Source organism: Ascaphus truei, assembly GCF_040206685.1.
Source record: "Ascaphus truei isolate aAscTru1 chromosome 23 unlocalized genomic scaffold, aAscTru1.hap1 SUPER_23_unloc_2, whole genome shotgun sequence".
Classification (NCBI taxonomy): Eukaryota; Metazoa; Chordata; class Amphibia; order Anura; family Ascaphidae; genus Ascaphus; species Ascaphus truei.
The window spans coordinates 87992-105407 of record NW_027453863.1 but is presented as its reverse complement, the minus strand read 5'-3'; the positions used below and the strand labels follow the sequence as shown (position 1 = coordinate 105407).

The window sequence follows — 17416 nt, the reverse complement described above, 5'->3', positions numbered from 1 at the left end:
GTAACGCTGACTGTAACTGCGGGTGTAACGCTGACTGTGACTGTGGGTGTAACGCTGACTGTGACTGCGGGTGTAATGCTGACTGTGACTGCGGGTGTAACGCTGACTGTGACTGCGGGTGTAACGCTGACTGTGACTGCGGGTGTAATGCTGACTGTGACTGCGGGTGTAACGCTGACTGCGGGTGTAACGCTGACTGTGACTGCGGGTGTAACGCTGACTGTGGGTGTAACGCTGACTGTGACTGCGGGTGTAACGCTGACTGTGGGTGTAACGCTGACTGTGACTGCGGGTGTAACGCTGACTGTGACTGCGGGTGTAACACTGACTGTGACTGCGGGTGTAACGCTGACTGTGACTGCGGGTGTAACGCTGACTGTGACTGCGGGTGTAACGCTGACTGTGACTGCGGGTGTAACTCTGACTGTGACTGCGGGTGTAACGCTGACTGTGACTGCGGGTGTAACGCTGACTGTAACTGCGGGTGTAACGCTGACTGTGACTGCGGGTGTAATGCTGACTGTGACTGCGGGTGTAACGCTGACTGCGGGTGTAACGCTGACTGTGACTGCAGGTGTAACGCTGACTGTGACTGCGGGTGTAACGCTGACTGTGACTGCGGGTGTAACGCTGACTGTAACTGCGGGTGTAACGCTGACTGTGACTGCGGGTGTAATGCTGACTGTGACTGCGGGTGTAACGCTGACTGCGGGTGTAACGCTGACTGTGGGTGTAACGCTGACTGTGACTGCGGGTGTAACGCTGACTGTGACTGCGGGTGTAACGCTGCAGGTGTAACGTTGACTGTGACTGCGGTTGTAACACTGACTGTGACTGCGGGTGTAACCCTGCGGGTGTAACGCTGACTGTGACTGCGGTTGTAACACTGACTGTGACTGCGGGTGTAACGCTGTGGGTGTAATGCTGACTGTAACTGCGGGTGTAATGCTGACTGACTGCGGGTGTAACGCTGACTGTGACTGCGGGTGTAACGCTGACTGTGACTGCGGGTGTAACGCTGACTGTAACTGCGGGTGTAACGCTGACTGTGACTGCGGGTGTAATGCTGACTGTGACTGCGGGTGTAACGCTGACTGCGGGTGTAACGCTGACTGTGGGTGTAACGCTGACTGTGACTGCGGGTGTAACGCTGACTGTGACTGCGGGTGTAACGCTGCAGGTGTAACGTTGACTGTGACTGCGGTTGTAACACTGACTGTGACTGCGGGTGTAACCCTGCGGGTGTAACGCTGACTGTGACTGCGGTTGTAACACTGACTGTGACTGCGGGTGTAACGCTGTGGGTGTAATGCTGACTGTAACTGCGGGTGTAATGCTGACTGACTGCGGGTGTAACGCTGACTGTGACTGGGGGTGTAACGCTGACTGTGACTGCGGGTGTAATGCTGACTGTGACTGCAGGTGTAACGCTGACTGTGACTGGGGGTGTAACGCTGACTGTGACTGCGGGTGTAACGCTGACTGTGACTGTGGGTGTAACGCTGTCTGTGACTGCGGGTGTAACGCTGTGGGTGTAATGCTGACTGTGACTGCGGGTGTAATGCTGACTGTAACTGCGGGTGTAATGCTGACTGACTGCGGGTGTAACGCTGACTGTGACTGTGGGTGTAACGCTGACTGTGACTGCGGGTGTAACGCTGACTGTGACTGTGGGTGTAACGCTGACTGTGACTGCGGGTGTAACGCTGACTGTGACTGCGGTTGTAACACTGACTGTGACTGCGGGTGTAACGCTGTGGGTGTAATGCTGACTGTAACTGCGGGTGTAATGCTGACTGACTGCGGGTGTAACGCTGACTGTGACTGGGGGTGTAACGCTGACTGTGACTGCGGGTGTAATGCTGACTGTGACTGCAGGTGTAACGCTGACTGTGACTGCGGGTGTAACGCTGACTGTGACTGCGGGTGTAACGCTGACTGTGACTGCGGGTGTAACGCTGACTGTGACTGTGGGTGTAACGCTGTCTGTGACTGCGGGTGTAACGCTGTGGGTGTAATGCTGACTGTGACTGCGGGTGTAACGCTGACTGTAACTGCGGGTGTAATGCTGACTGACTGCGGGTGTAACGCTGACTGTGACTGCGGGTGTAACGCTGACTGTGACTGCGGGTGTAACGCTGACTGTAACTGGGGGTGTAACGCTGACTGTGACTGCGGGTGTAACGCTGACTGTGACTGCGGGTGTAACGCTGACTGTGACTGCGGGTGTAACGCTGACTGACTGCGGGTGTAACGCTGACTGTGACTACGGGTGTAACGCTGACTGTGACTGCGGGTGTAACACTGACCATGACTGCGGGTGTAACGCTGACTGTGACTGCGGGTGTAACGCTGACTGTGACTGCGGGTGTAACACTGACCATGACTGCGGGTGTAACGCTGACTGTGACTGCGGGTGTAACGCTGCGGGTGTAACGCTGACTGTGACTGCGGGTGTAACGCTGACTGTGACTGCGGGTGTAACGCTGACTGTGACTGCGGGTGTAACACTGACCATGACTGCGGGTGTGACGCTGCGGGTGTAACGCTGCGGGTGTGACGCTGCGGGTGTGACGCTGCGGGTGTAACGCTGACTGTGACTGCGGGTGTAACGCTGACTGTGACTGCGGGTGTAACACTGACTGTGACTGCGGGTGTAACGCTGACTGTGACTGCGGGTGTAACGCTGACTGTAACTGGGGGTGTAACGCTGACTGTGACTGCGGGTGTAACGCTGACTGTGACTGCGGGTGTAACGCTGACTGTGACTGCGGGTGTAACGCTGACTGACTGCGGGTGTAACGCTGACTGTGACTACGGGTGTAACGCTGACTGTGACTGCGGGTGTAACGCTGACTGTGACTGCGGGTGTAACGCTGACTGTGACTGCGGGTGTAACACTGACCATGACTGCGGGTGTGACGCTGCGGGTGTAACGCTGCGGGTGTGACGCTGCGGGTGTGACGCTGCGGGTGTAACGCTGCGGGTGTTACATTGTCTCGCAGTTTACTGCGGCGAGCCCAGCAGAGGCCAGAGACTGGGTGGATCAGGTACAGTTTCTGTTAAAGGGTAAGTGGTGCGTGCGCGTGTGTGTGCGCGTGTGTGTGCGCGTGTGTGTGCGCGTGTGTGTGTGTGTGTGCGCGTGCGTGTGCGCGTGTGTGTGTGCGCGTGCGTGTGTGCGCGTGTGTGCGTGTGTGTGCGCGTGCGTGTGTGCGCGTGCGTGTGTGCGCGTGTGTGTGCGTGTGTGCGCGTGTGTGTGCGCGTGCGTGTGCGCGTGTGTGTGTGCGCGTGCGTGTGTGCGCGTGTGTGCGTGTGTGTGCGCGTGCGTGTGTGCGCGTGCGTGTGTGCGCGTGCGTGTGTGCGCGTGCGTGTGTGCGCGTGTGTGTGTGCGTGCGCGCGTGCATGTGCGCGTGTACAGCAACTTTCATGTTGGTAGAAACAGTACAATATACAATCCTGGAGAATATGTGACACTTGGATACAATCAGCGCTTATGGGAGTAACATTAGGGGACCGGAGACCCCGGCCTGAAGAGTTCAATACAAGAGATATGTTAAGAGTATACTGGGGTGCTGGGGTGCGAGGGTGCTGGGGTACGAGTGTACTGGGGTGCGAGTATACTGGGGTGTGAGTGTACTGGGGATGGGTTTTTCTATGCTTTGGGTCTTCGTATACCTCGTTGTGTCAGAGGGTCTCTGTGTGACTCGGGGTGGCAGAGGGTCTCTGTGTGACTCGGGGTGGCAGAGGGTCTCTGTGTGACTCGTTGTGTCAGAGGGTCTCTGTGTGACTCGGGGTGGCAGAGGGTCTCTGTGTGACTCGTTGTGTCAGAGGGTCTCTGTGTGACTCGGGGTGGCAGAGGGTCTCTGTGTGACTCGTTGTGTCAGAGGGTCTCTGTGTGACTCGGGGTGGCAGAGGGTCTCTGTGTGACTCGTTGTGTCAGAGGGTCTCTGTGTGACTCGGGGTGGCAGAGGGTCTCTGTGTGACTCGGGGTGGCAGAGAGTCTCTGTGTGACTCGTTGTGTCAGAGAGTCTCTGTGTGACTCGTTGTGTCAGAGGGTCTCTGTGTGACTCGGGGTGGCAGAGGGTCTCTGTGTGACTCGTTGTGTCAGAGGGTCTCTGTGTGACTCGGGGTGGCAGAGGGTCTCTGTGTGACTCGTTGTGTCAGAGGGTCTCTGTGTGACTCGGGGTGGCAGAGAGTCTCTGTGTGACTCGGGGTGGCAGAGGGTCTCTGTGTGACTCGGGGTGGCAGAGGGTCTCTGTGTGACTCGTTGTGTCAGAGGGTCTCTGTGTGACTCGGGGTGGCAGAGGGTCTCTGTGTGACTCGGGGTGGCAGAGGGTCTCTGTGTGACTCGTTGTGTCAGAGGGTCTCTGTGTGACTCGGGGTGGCAGAGAGTCTCTGTGTGACTCGTTGTGTCAGAGGGTCTCTGTGTGACTCGGGGTGGCAGAGGGTCTCTGTGTGACTCGTTGTGTCAGAGGGTCTCTGTGTGACTCGGGGTGGCAGAGGGTCTCTGTGACTCGTTGTGTCAGAGGGTCTCTGTGTGACTCGGGGTGGCAGAGGGTCTCTGTGTGACTCGGGGTAGCAGAGAGTCTCTGTGTGACTCGTTGTGTCAGAGGGTCTCTGTGTGACTCGTTGTGTCAGAGGGTCTCTGTGTGACTCGTTGTGTCAGAGGGTCTCTGTGTGACTCGGGGTGGCAGAGGGTCTCTGTGTGACTCGTTGTGTCAGAGGGTCTCTGTGTGACTCGGGGTGGCAGAGGGTCTCTGTGTGACTCGTTGTGTCAGAGGGTCTCTGTGTGACTCGGGGTGGCAGAGGGTCTCTGTGTGACTCGTTGTGTCAGAGGGTCTCTGTGTGACTCGGGGTGGCAGAGGGTCTCTGTGTGACTCGGGGTGGCAGAGGGTCTCTGTGTGACTCGTTGTGTCAGAGGGTCTCTGTGTGACTCGTTGTGTCAGAGGGTCTCTGTGTGACTCGGGGTGGCAGAGGGTCTCTGTGTGACTCGTTGTGTCAGAGAGTCTCTGTGTGACTCGTTGTGTCAGAGGGTCTCTGTGTGACTCGGGGTGGCAGAGGGTCTCTGTGTGACTCGGGGTGGCAGAGGGTCTCTGTGTGACTCGGGGTGGCAGAGGGTCTCTGTGACTCGGGGTGGCAGAGGGTCTCTGTGTGACTCGGGGTGGCAGAGGGTCTCTGTGTGACTCGTTGTGTCAGAGGGTCTCTGTGTGACTCGTTGTGTCAGAGGGTCTCTGTGTGACTCTCTCTCTCTCTCTCTCTGTGCCAGACATCACTTCCGCCACCATTCCCTTTGAGGACGAGGAGACCTACGATGACGTTGACGGCTTGGACGCCCCTGTCCCGCCGCCCCCCGCCCCGGAGATCGCCAGCGGCCCCCCGGAAGATGACATTTATGAGCTGCTGCCAGGTGAGAGGGGTCCGTGGTCCCATTGTGCAGCCCTCGCCGTGCGGTTATCCGTCTGTGCTGAGGCCTCGCGTCCCAAGCATCACATCAACACACCAACACACCAACACACCAACACATCAACACATCAACACACCAACACACCAACACACCAACACATCAACACATCAACCCATCAACCCACCAACACATCAACACACCAACACATCAACACACCAACACATCAACACACCAACACATCAACACACCAACACATCAACACACCAACACATCAACACACCAACACATCAACACACCAACACATCAACACACCAACACATCAACACACCAACACATCAACACACCAACACATCAACACACCAACACATCAACACACCAACACATCAACACACCAACACACCAACACACCAACACATCAACACATCAACCCACCAACACATCAACCCATCAACACACCAACACATCAACACACCAACACATCAACACACCAACACATCAACACACCAACACATCAACACACCAACACACCAACAGATCAACACACCAGCACATCAACACACCAACACATCAACACACCAACACATCAACACAGCAACACATCAACACATCAACACACCAACACATCAACACAGCAACACATCAACACATCAACACACCAACACATCAACACACCAACACACCAACACACCAACACATCAACACATCAACACACCAACACACCAACAGATCAACACATCAACACACCAACACACCAACAGATCAACACATCAACACACCAACACACCAACACACCAACACATCAACACACCAACACATCAACACATCAACACATCAACACACCAACACATCAACACACCAACACATCAACACACCAACACACCAACACACCAACACACCAACACATCAACACACCAACACATCAACACACCAACACATCAACACACCAACACACCAACACATCAACACACCAACACATCAACACACCAACACATCAACACACCAACACATCAACACATCAACACACCAACACATCAACACATCAACACACCAACACACCAACACATCAACACACCAACACACCAACACACCAACACACCAACACACCAACACATCAACACACCAACACACCAACACACCAACACATCAACACACCAACACATCAACACATCAACACACCAACACATCAACACACCAACACATCAACACATCAACACAGCAACACATCAACCCATCAACACATCAACACACCAACACATCAACACACCCGCACATCAACACATCATCACATCAACACATCAACACATCAACACACCAACACATCAACACACCAACACATCAACACATCAACACACCAACACATCAACACATCAACACACCAACACATCAACACACCAACACACCAACACATCAACACACCAACACATCAACACATCAACACATCAACACACCAACACACCAACACATCAACACACCAACACATCAACACAGCAACACATCAACCCATCAACACATCAACACACCAACACATCAACACACCCGCACATCAACACATCATCACATCAACACACCAACACATCAACACATCAACACACCAACACATCAACACATCAACACACCAACACATCAACACATCAACACACCAACACATCAACACACCAACACATCAACACATCAACACAGCAACACATCAACCCATCAACACATCAACACACCAACACATCAACACACCCGCACATCAACACATCATCACATCAACACACCAACACATCAACACATCAACACACCAACACATCAACACATCAACACACCAACACATCAACACACCAACACATCAACACACCAACACATCAACACAGCAACACATCAACCCATCAACACATCAACACACCAACACATCAACACACCCGCACATCAACACATCATCACATCAACACACCAACACATCAACACATCAACACACCAACACATCAACACACCAACACATCAACACATCAACACACCAACACATCAACACATCAACACACCAACACATCAACACACCAACACACCAACACATCAACACATCAACACATCAACACACCAACACATCAACACATCAACACATCAACACACCAACACACCAACACATCAACACACCAACACATCAACACACCAACACATCAACACACCAACACATCAACACACCAACACATCAACACACCAACACATCAACACACCAACACATCAACACACCAACACATCAACACATCAACACACCAACACATCAACACATCAACACATCAACACACCAACACACCAACACATCAACACATCATCACACCAACACATCATCACATCATCACACCAACACACCAACACACCAACACATCAACACACCAACACATCAACACACCAACACATCAACCCATCAACCCACCAACACATCAACACACCAACACATCAACACACCAACACATCAACACACCAACACATCAACACACCAACACATCAACACATCAACACATCAACACATCATCACACCAACACATCAACACACCAACACACCAACACATCAACACACCAACACATCAACACATCATCACATCAACACACCAACATCAACACATCATCACACCAACACATCAACACACCAACACATCAACACATCAACACATCAACACACCAGCACACCAACACACCAACAGATCAACACATCAACACATCATCACATCAACACACCAACACACCAACACACCAACACACCAACACACCAACACACCAACACACCAACACACCAACACATCAACACATCAACACACCAACACATCAACACACCAACACACCAACACATAAACACATCAACACACCAACACACCAACACATCAACACACCAACACACCAACACACCAACACACCAACACATCAACACATCAACCCACCAACCCATCAACCCATCAACACACCAACACATCAACACACCAACACACCAACACACCAACACATCAACACACCAACACACCAACACACCAACCCACCAACACATCAACACATCAACACACCAACACATCAACACACCAACACACCAACACATCATCACACCAACACATCAACACACCAACACATCAACACACCAACCCACCAACACATCAACACATCAACACATCAACCCCATCATTTCCTCAGCGCGTCAGCGCCGGTAACGCACTTTTACAGAAACAGACACAACTCAGGAAAAATAAAATTTCACAGGTGATAAATTTTTCCAATTTCCCTGCAGAATGGGATCAGATTGTTAAGCTAAGAGTGGAGGTGTCTGTTAGACAGCACGGAGCGCTGATGGGTAATTTTATAGAGTGGAGGTGTCTGTTAGACAGCACAGAGCGCTGATGGGTAATTTTATAGAGTGGAGGTGTCTGTTAGACAGCACAGAGCGCTGATGGGTAATTTTATAGAGTGGAAAATTGAATCAAATTGCTACATTAAAACCCAGCTCCTGCGAGATTTTTTCTCCGTGGCGGCCCAGTTTGTGACTGTTCTGAGCTGGAGGCAAAGTCCGTGCACAGCTGGGCCGCAGGCTGCTCCTTTCTGCACCGCTCCCCCTCCAGTCCGGAGCCCTGTCCTGTGTAATGCCCCAACTAGCAACGGAAAGCTGCATGTGTGCGGGGCACAGGTCCCTGTACCGGCACGTCACTGGGGCACCCTGTGTTACACACCGTGCGGGGCACAGGTCCCTGTACCGGCACGTCACTGGGACACCCTGTGTTACACACCGTGCGGGGCACAGGTCCCTGTAACGGCTCGTCACTGGGACACCCTGTGTTACACACCGTGCGGGGCACAGGTCCCTGTAACGGCACGTCACTGGGACACCCCGTGTTACACACCGTGCGGGGCGCAGGTCCCTGTAACGCACATCACTGGGACACCCCGTGTTACACACCGTGCGGGGCACAGGTCCCTGTAACGGCACGTCACTGGGACACCCCGCGTTACACGCCGTGCGGGGCACAGGTCCCTGTAACGGCACGTCACCGGGACACCCTGTGTTACACACCGTGCGGGGCGCAGGTCCCTGTAACGGCACGTCACTGGGACACCCTGTGTTACACACCGTGCGGGGCGCAGGTCCCTGTAACGGCACGTCACTGGGACACCCTGTGTTACACACCGTGCGGGGCACAGGTCCCTGTAACGGCACGTCACTGGGGCACCCCGTGTTACACACCGTGCGGGGCACAGGTCCCTGTAACGGCACGTCACTGGGACACCCCGTGTTACACACCGTGCGGGGCACAGGTCCTTGTAACGGCACGTCACTGGGACACCCCGTGTTACACACCGTGCGGGGCACAGGTCCCTGTAACGGCACGTCACTGGGACACCCCGTGTTACACACCGTGCGGAGCACAGGTCCCTGTAACGGCACATCACTGGGACACCCTGTGTTACACACCGTGCGGGGCACAGGTCCCTGTAACGGCACGTCACTGGGACACCCTGTGTTACACACCGTGCGGGGCACAGGTCCCTGTAACGGCACGTCACTGGGGCACCCTGTGTTACACACCGTGCGGGGCACAGGTCCCTGTAACGGCACGTCACCGGGACACCCTGTGTTACACACCGTGCGGGGCACAGGTCCCTGTAACGGCACGTCACTGGGACACCCCGTGTTACACACTGCGGGGCACAGGTCCCTGTAACGGCACGTCACCGGGACACCCTGTGTTACACACTGCGGGGCACAGGTCCCTGTAACGGCACGTCACTGGGACACCCTGTGTTACACACCGTGCGGGGCACAGGTCCCTGTAACGGCACGTCACTGGGGCACCCTGTGTTACACACCGTGCGGGGCACAGGTCCCTGTAACGGCACGTCACTGGGACACCCTGTGTTACACACCGTGCGGGGCACAGGTCCTTGTAACGGCACATCACTGGGACACCCCGTGTTACACACCGTGCGGGGCACAGGTCCCTGTAACGGCACGTCACTGGGACACCCCGTGTTACACACCGTGCGGGGCACAGGTCCCTGTAACGGCACGTCACTGGGACACCCTGTGTTACACACCGTGCGGGGCACAGGTCCCTGTAACGGCACGTCACTGGGACACCCTGTGTTACACACCGTGCGGGGCACAGGTCCCTGTAACGGCACGTCACTGGGACACCCCGTGTTACACACCGTGCGGGGCACAGGTCCTTGTAACGGCACGTCACTGGGACACCCTGTGTTACACACCGTGCGGGGCACAGGTCCCTGTAACGGCACGTCACTGGGACACCCCGTGTTACACACCGTGCGGGGCACACGTCCTTGTAACGGCACGTCACTGGGACACCCTGTGTTACACACTGTGCGGGGCACAGGTCCCTGTAACGGCACGTCACTGGGACACCCTGTGTTACACACCGTGCGGGGCGCAGGTCCCTGTAACGGCACGTCACTGGGACACCCTGTGTTACACACCGTGCGGGGCACAGGTCCCTGTAACGGCACGTCACTGGGACACCCCGTGTTACACACCGTGCGGGGCACACGTCCTTGTAACGGCACGTCACTGGGACACCCCGTGTTACACACCGTGCGGGGCGCAGGTCCCTGTAACGGCACGTCACTGGGACACCCCGTGTTACACACCGTGCGGGGCACAGGTCCCTGTAACGGCACGTCACTGGGACACCCCGTGTTACACACCGTGCGGGGCACAGGTCTCTGTAACGGCACGTCACTGGGGCACCCTGTGTTACACACCGTGCGGGGCACAGGTCCCTGTAACGGCACGTCACTGGGACACCCTGTGTTACACACCGTGCGGGGCGCAGGTCCCTGTAACGGCACGTCACTGGGACACCCTGTGTTACACACCGTGCGGGGCACAGGTCCCTGTAACGGCACGTCACTGGGGCACCCTGTGTTACACACCGTGCGGGGCACAGGTCCCTGTAACGGCACGTCACTGGGACACCCCGTGTTACACACCGTGCGGGGCACAGGTCCCTGTAACGGCACGTCACTGGGACACCCTGTGTTACACACCGTGCGGGGCACAGGTCCCTGTAACGGCACGTCACTGGGACACCCCGTGTTACACACCGTGCGGGGCACAGGTCCCTGTAACGGCACGTCACTGGGACACCCTGTGTTACACACCGTGCGGGGCACAGGTCCCTGTAACGGCACGTCACTGGGACACCCTGTGTTACACACCGTGCGGGGCGCAGGTCCCTGTAACGGCACATCACTGGGACACCCCGTGTTACACACTGCGGGGCACAGGTCCATGTAACGGCACGTCACTGGGACACCCTGTGTTACACACCGTGCGGGGCACAGGTCCCTGTAACGGCACGTCACTGGGACACCCCGTGTTACACACACTGCGGGGCACAGGTCCCTGTAACGGCACGTCACTGGGACGCCCTGTGTTACACACCGTGCGGGGCACAGGTCCCTGTAACGGCACGTCACTGGGGCACCCCGTGTTACACACCGTGCGGGGCACAGGTCCCTGTAACGGCACGTCACTGGGGCACCCCGTGTTACACACCGTGCGGGGCACAGGTCCCTGTACCGGCACGTCACTGGGACACCCTGTGTTACACACCGTGCGGGGCACAGGTCCCTGTAACGGCACGTCACTGGGGCACCCCGTGTTACACACCGTGCGGGGCACAGGTCCCTGTAACGGCACGTCACTGGGACACCCTGTGTTACACACCGTGCGGGGCACAGGTCCCTGTAACGGCACGTCACTGGGACACCCTGTGTTACACACCGTGCGGGGCACAGGTCCCTGTAACGGCACGTCACCGGGACACCCTGTGTTACACACCGTGCGGGGCACAGGTCCCTGTAACGGCACGTCACTGGGACACCCCGTGTTACACACCGTGCGGGGCACAGGTCCCTGTAACGGCACGTCACTGGGACACCCCGTGTTACACACCGTGCGGGGCACAGGTCCCTGTAACGGCACGTCACTGGGACACCCTGTGTTACACACCGTGCGGGGCACAGGTCCCTGTAACGGCACGTCACTGGGACACCCTGTGTTACACACCGTGCGGGGCACAGGTCCCTGTAACGGCACGTCACTGGGACACCCTGTGTTACACACCGTGCGGGGCACAGGTCCCTGTAACGGCACGTCACCGGGACACCCTGTGTTACACACTGCGGGGCACAGGTCCCTGTAACGGCACGTCACTGGGACACCCTGTGTTACACACCGTGCGGGGCACAGGTCCCTGTAACGGCACGTCACTGGGACACCCTGTGTTACACACCGTGCGGGGCGCAGGTCCCTGTAACGGCACATCACTGGGACACCCTGTGTTACACACCGTGCGGGGCACAGGTCCCTGTAACGGCACGTCACTGGGACACCCTGTGTTACACACCGTGCGGGGCGCAGGTCCCTGTAACGGCACGTCACTGGGGCACCCTGTGTTACACACCGTGCGGGGCACAGGTCCCTGTAACGGCACGTCACTGGGACACCCCGTGTTACACACTGTGCGGGGCGCAGGTCCCTGTAACGGCACGTCACTGGGACACCCTGTGTTACACACCGTGCGGGGCACAGGTCCCTGTAACGGCACGTCACTGGGACACCCCGTGTTACACACCGTGCGGGGCACAGGTCCCTGTAACGGCACGTCACTGGGACACCCCGTGTTACACACTGTGCGGGGCGCAGGTCCCTGTAACGGCACGTCACTGGGACACCCCGTGTTACACGCCGTGCGGGGCACAGGTCCCTGTAACGGCACGTCACTGGGACACCCCGTGTTACACACCGTGCGGGGCACAGGTCCCTGTAACGGCACGTCACTGGGACACCCCGTGTTACACACCGTGCGGGGCACAGGTCCTTGTAACGGCACGTCACTGGGACACCCTGTGTTACACACCGTGCGGGGCACAGGTCCCTGTAACGGCACGTCACTGGGACACCCCGTGTTACACACCGTGCGGGGCACAGGTCCCTGTAACGGCACGTCACTGGGACACCCTGTGTTACACACCGTGCGGGGCACAGGTCCCTGTAACGGCACGTCACTGGGACACCCTGTGTTACACACCGTGCGGGGCACAGGTCCCTGTAACGGCACGTCACTGGGACACCCCGTGTTACACACTGCGGGGCACAGGTCCCTGTAACGGCACGTCACTGGGACACCCCGTGTTACACCGTGCGGGGCACAGGTCCCTGTAACGGCACGTCACTGGGGCACCCCGTGTTACACACCGTGCGGGGCACAGGTCCCTGTAACGGCACGTCACTGGGACACCCTGTGTTACACACCGTGCGGGGCACAGGTCCCTGTAACGGCACGTCACTGGGGCACCCTGTGTTACACACCGTGCGGGGCACAGGTCCCTGTAACGGCACGTCACTGGGACACCCTGTGTTACACACCGTGCGGGGCACAGGTCCCTGTAACGGCACGTCACCGGGACACCCTGTGTTACACACCGTGCGGGGCACAGGTCCCTGTAACGGCACGTCACTGGGACACCCTGTGTTACACACCGTGCGGGGCACAGGTGTCTGTAACGGCACGTCACTGGGGCACCCTGTGTTACACACCGTGCGGGGCACAGGTCCCTGTAACGGCACGTCACTGGGACACCCCGTGTTACACACCGTGCGGGGCACAGGTCCCTGTAACGGCACGTCACTGGGACACCCTGTGTTACACACCGTGCGGGGCACAGGTCCCTGTAACGGCACGTCACTGGGACACCCTGTGTTACACACCGTGCGGGGCACAGGTCCCTGTAACGGCACGTCACCGGGACACCCTGTGTTACACACCGTGCGGGGCACAGGTCCCTGTAACGGCACGTCACTGGGACACCCCGTGTTACACACCGTGCGGGGCACAGGTCCCTGTAACGGCACGTCACTGGGGCACCCTGTGTTACACACCGTGCGGGGCACAGGTCCCTGTAACGGCACGTCACTGGGACACCCTGTGTTACACACCGTGCGGGGCACAGGTCCCTGTAACGGCACGTCACTGGGACACCCTGTGTTACACACCGTGCGGGGCACAGGTCCCTGTAACGGCACGTCACCGGGACACCCTGTGTTACACACTGCGGGGCACAGGTCCCTGTAACGGCACGTCACCGGGACACCCCGTGTTACACACCGTGCGGGGCACAGGTCCCTGTAACGGCACGTCACTGGGACACCCTGTGTTACACGCCGTGCGGGGCACAGGTCCCTGTAACGGCACGTCACTGGGACACCCTGTGTTACACGCCGTGCGGGGCGCAGGTCCCTGTAACGGCACGTCACCGGGACACCCCGTGTTACACGCCGTGCGGGGCGCAGGTCCCTGTAACGGCACATCACTGGGACACCCTGTGTTACACACCGTGCGGGGCACAGGTCCCTGTAACGGCACGTCACCGGGACACCCCGTGTTACACACCGTGCGGGGCGCAGGTCCCTGTAACGGCACGTCACTGGGACACCCTGTGTTACACGCCGTGCGGGGCACAGGTCCCTGTAACGGCACGTCACTGGGACACCCTGTGTTACACGCCGTGCGGGGCGCAGGTCCCTGTAACGGCACGTCACTGGGACACCCTGTGTTACACACCGTGCGGGGCACAGGTCCCTGTAACGGCACGTCACTGGGACACCCCGTGTTACACACCGTGCGGGGCACAGGTCCCTGTAACGGCACGTCACTGGGACACCCCGTGTTACACACCGTGCGGGGCACAGGTCCCTGTAACGGCACGTCACTGGGACACCCCGTGTTACACACCGTGCGGGGCACAGGTCCCTGTAACGGCACGTCACTGGGGCACCCTGTGTTACACACCGTGCGGGGCGCAGGTCCCTGTAACGGCACGTCACTGGGACACCCCGTGTTACACACCGTGCGGGGCGCAGGTCCCTGTAACGGCACGTCACTGGGACACCCCGTGTTACACACCGTGCGGGGCACAGGTCCCTGTAACGTCACATCACTGGGACACCCCGTGTTACACACTGCGGGGCACACGTCCTTGTAACGGCACGTCACTGGGACGCCCTGTGTTACACACCGTGCGGGGCACAGGTCCCTGTAACGGCACGTCACTGGGACACCCTGTGTTACACACCGTGCGGGGCACAGGTCCCTGTAACGGCACGTCACTGGGACACCCCGTGTTACACACCGTGCGGGGCACAGGTCCCTGTAACGGCACGTCACTGGGACACCCTGTGTTACACACCGTGCGGGGCACAGGTCCCTGTAACGGCACGTCACTGGGACACCCCGTGTTACACACCGTGCGGGGCACAGGTCCCTGTAACGGCACGTCACCGGGACACCCTGTGTTACACACTGCGGGGCACAGGTCCCTGTAACGGCACGTCACTGGGACACCCCGTGTTACACACCGTGCGGGGCACAGGTCCCTGTAACGGCACGTCACTGGGACACCCCGTGTTACACACCGTGCGGGGCACAGGTCCCTGTAACGGCACGTCACTGGGACACCCTGTGTTACACACCGTGCGGGGCACAGGTCCCTGTAACGGCACGTCACTGGGACACCCCGTGTTACACACCGTGCGGGGCACAGGTCCCTGTATGGGGCACCCTGTGTTACACATTGCACCCTTTAGTTTCAGTCAGTGACTGTGTATCGGGGAGCCTCTGTACATCTGCAGCCCCCAGTATAACCAGTATCTCCTTACTGCTGCGGCCTGGCTGCCATACGGACACTCATACATTACTAATGAGCTCCCACTCACATATACGGAGAACACGTTGATCAATTCATCCCCACAGTGGGCCCGAGCAATACAGACAGAGACAGGTATAATACAAGACTGGTTCCCGTCTCACAGTATTAATCTAACAGGCCTGACACAAGACCTTTCCAGCCCTGCTGCCGTCTTGGAGATGGGCAGGAATACAGCGAGAAGACTGCGAGGCCATTAATGGCAATAAATGTGTATGAGCAGAGAGACTGTCTGCGATTACAGCAGGAAAAAACCTCTGCTCTCCGGAGAGGCTTCCCGTAAGGCAGCATCAAAGTGAGACAAATCACTGTGTGAGTCCTGGGGGACCTGCCCAGCATATACTGCCCTGCTCAGCGTGCTCTCATAGTATCACATAGCACAGTGCCAGGAACATACCCTCCTCCTCCTCCTCCTCCTCCTCCTCCTCAGCGTGCGCTGGGAGCACAGGTAACGGGACCTGCCCAGCATATACTGCCCTGCTCAGTGTGCTCTCATAGTATCACATAGCACAGTGCCAGGAACATACCCTCCTCCTCCTCCTCCTCCTCCTCCTCAGCGTGCGCTGGGAGCACAGGTAACGGGACCTGCACACCTGTCTGCAGCGGCCTGTGGTTAAGGAGCAGCCCTGGGCAGGTTTCTGCGCCTTCCCTGGCTCCGGAAGGTGTGTCAGTCACACGGTCTGTATGGCTGTAATATGAAGGATCTGGCGGTTCTGTCCCTGCTGCCTGTCAGTCACACAGTCTGTATGGCTGTAATATGAAGGATCTGGCGGTTCTGTCCCTGCTGCCTGTCAGTCACACGGTCTGTATGGCTGTAATATGAAGGATCTAGCGGTTCTGTCCCTGCTGCCTGTCAGTCACACAGTCTGTATTGCTGTAATATGAAGGATCTGGCGGTTCTATCCCTGCTGCCTGTCAGTCACACGGTCTGTATGGCTGTAATATGAAGGATCTGGCGGTTCTATCCCTGCTGCCTGTCAGTCACACGGTCTGTATGGCTGTAATATGAAGGATCAGGCGGTTCTATCCCTGCTGCCTGTCAGTCACACAGTCTGTATGGCTGTAATATGAAGGATCTGGCGGTTCTATCCCTGCTGCCTGTCAGTCACACAGTCTGTATGGCTGTAATATGAAGGATCTGGTGGTTCTATCCCCGCTGCCTGTCAGTCACACAGTCTGTATTGCTGTAATATGAAGGATCTGGCAGTTCTATCCCCGCTGCCTGTCAGTCACACGGTCTGTATGGCTGTAATATGAAGGATCTAG

At 57.4% G+C, this 17416-nt stretch overlaps 1 protein-coding gene across 1 annotated transcript in view; it reads left to right on the top strand.

Moving 5' to 3' along the window:
• Nucleotides 1-17416, top strand: part of SKAP1 (src kinase associated phosphoprotein 1) — a 208262-nt gene that overhangs the window by 171379 nt on the left and 19467 nt on the right. The window contains exons 8-9 of the mRNA XM_075580993.1: nt 3006-3069; nt 5267-5407. Of these exons, the coding sequence (XP_075437108.1) occupies nt 3006-3069; nt 5267-5407 (205 nt within the window). The remainder of the gene's footprint in view (nt 1-3005; nt 3070-5266; nt 5408-17416) is intronic.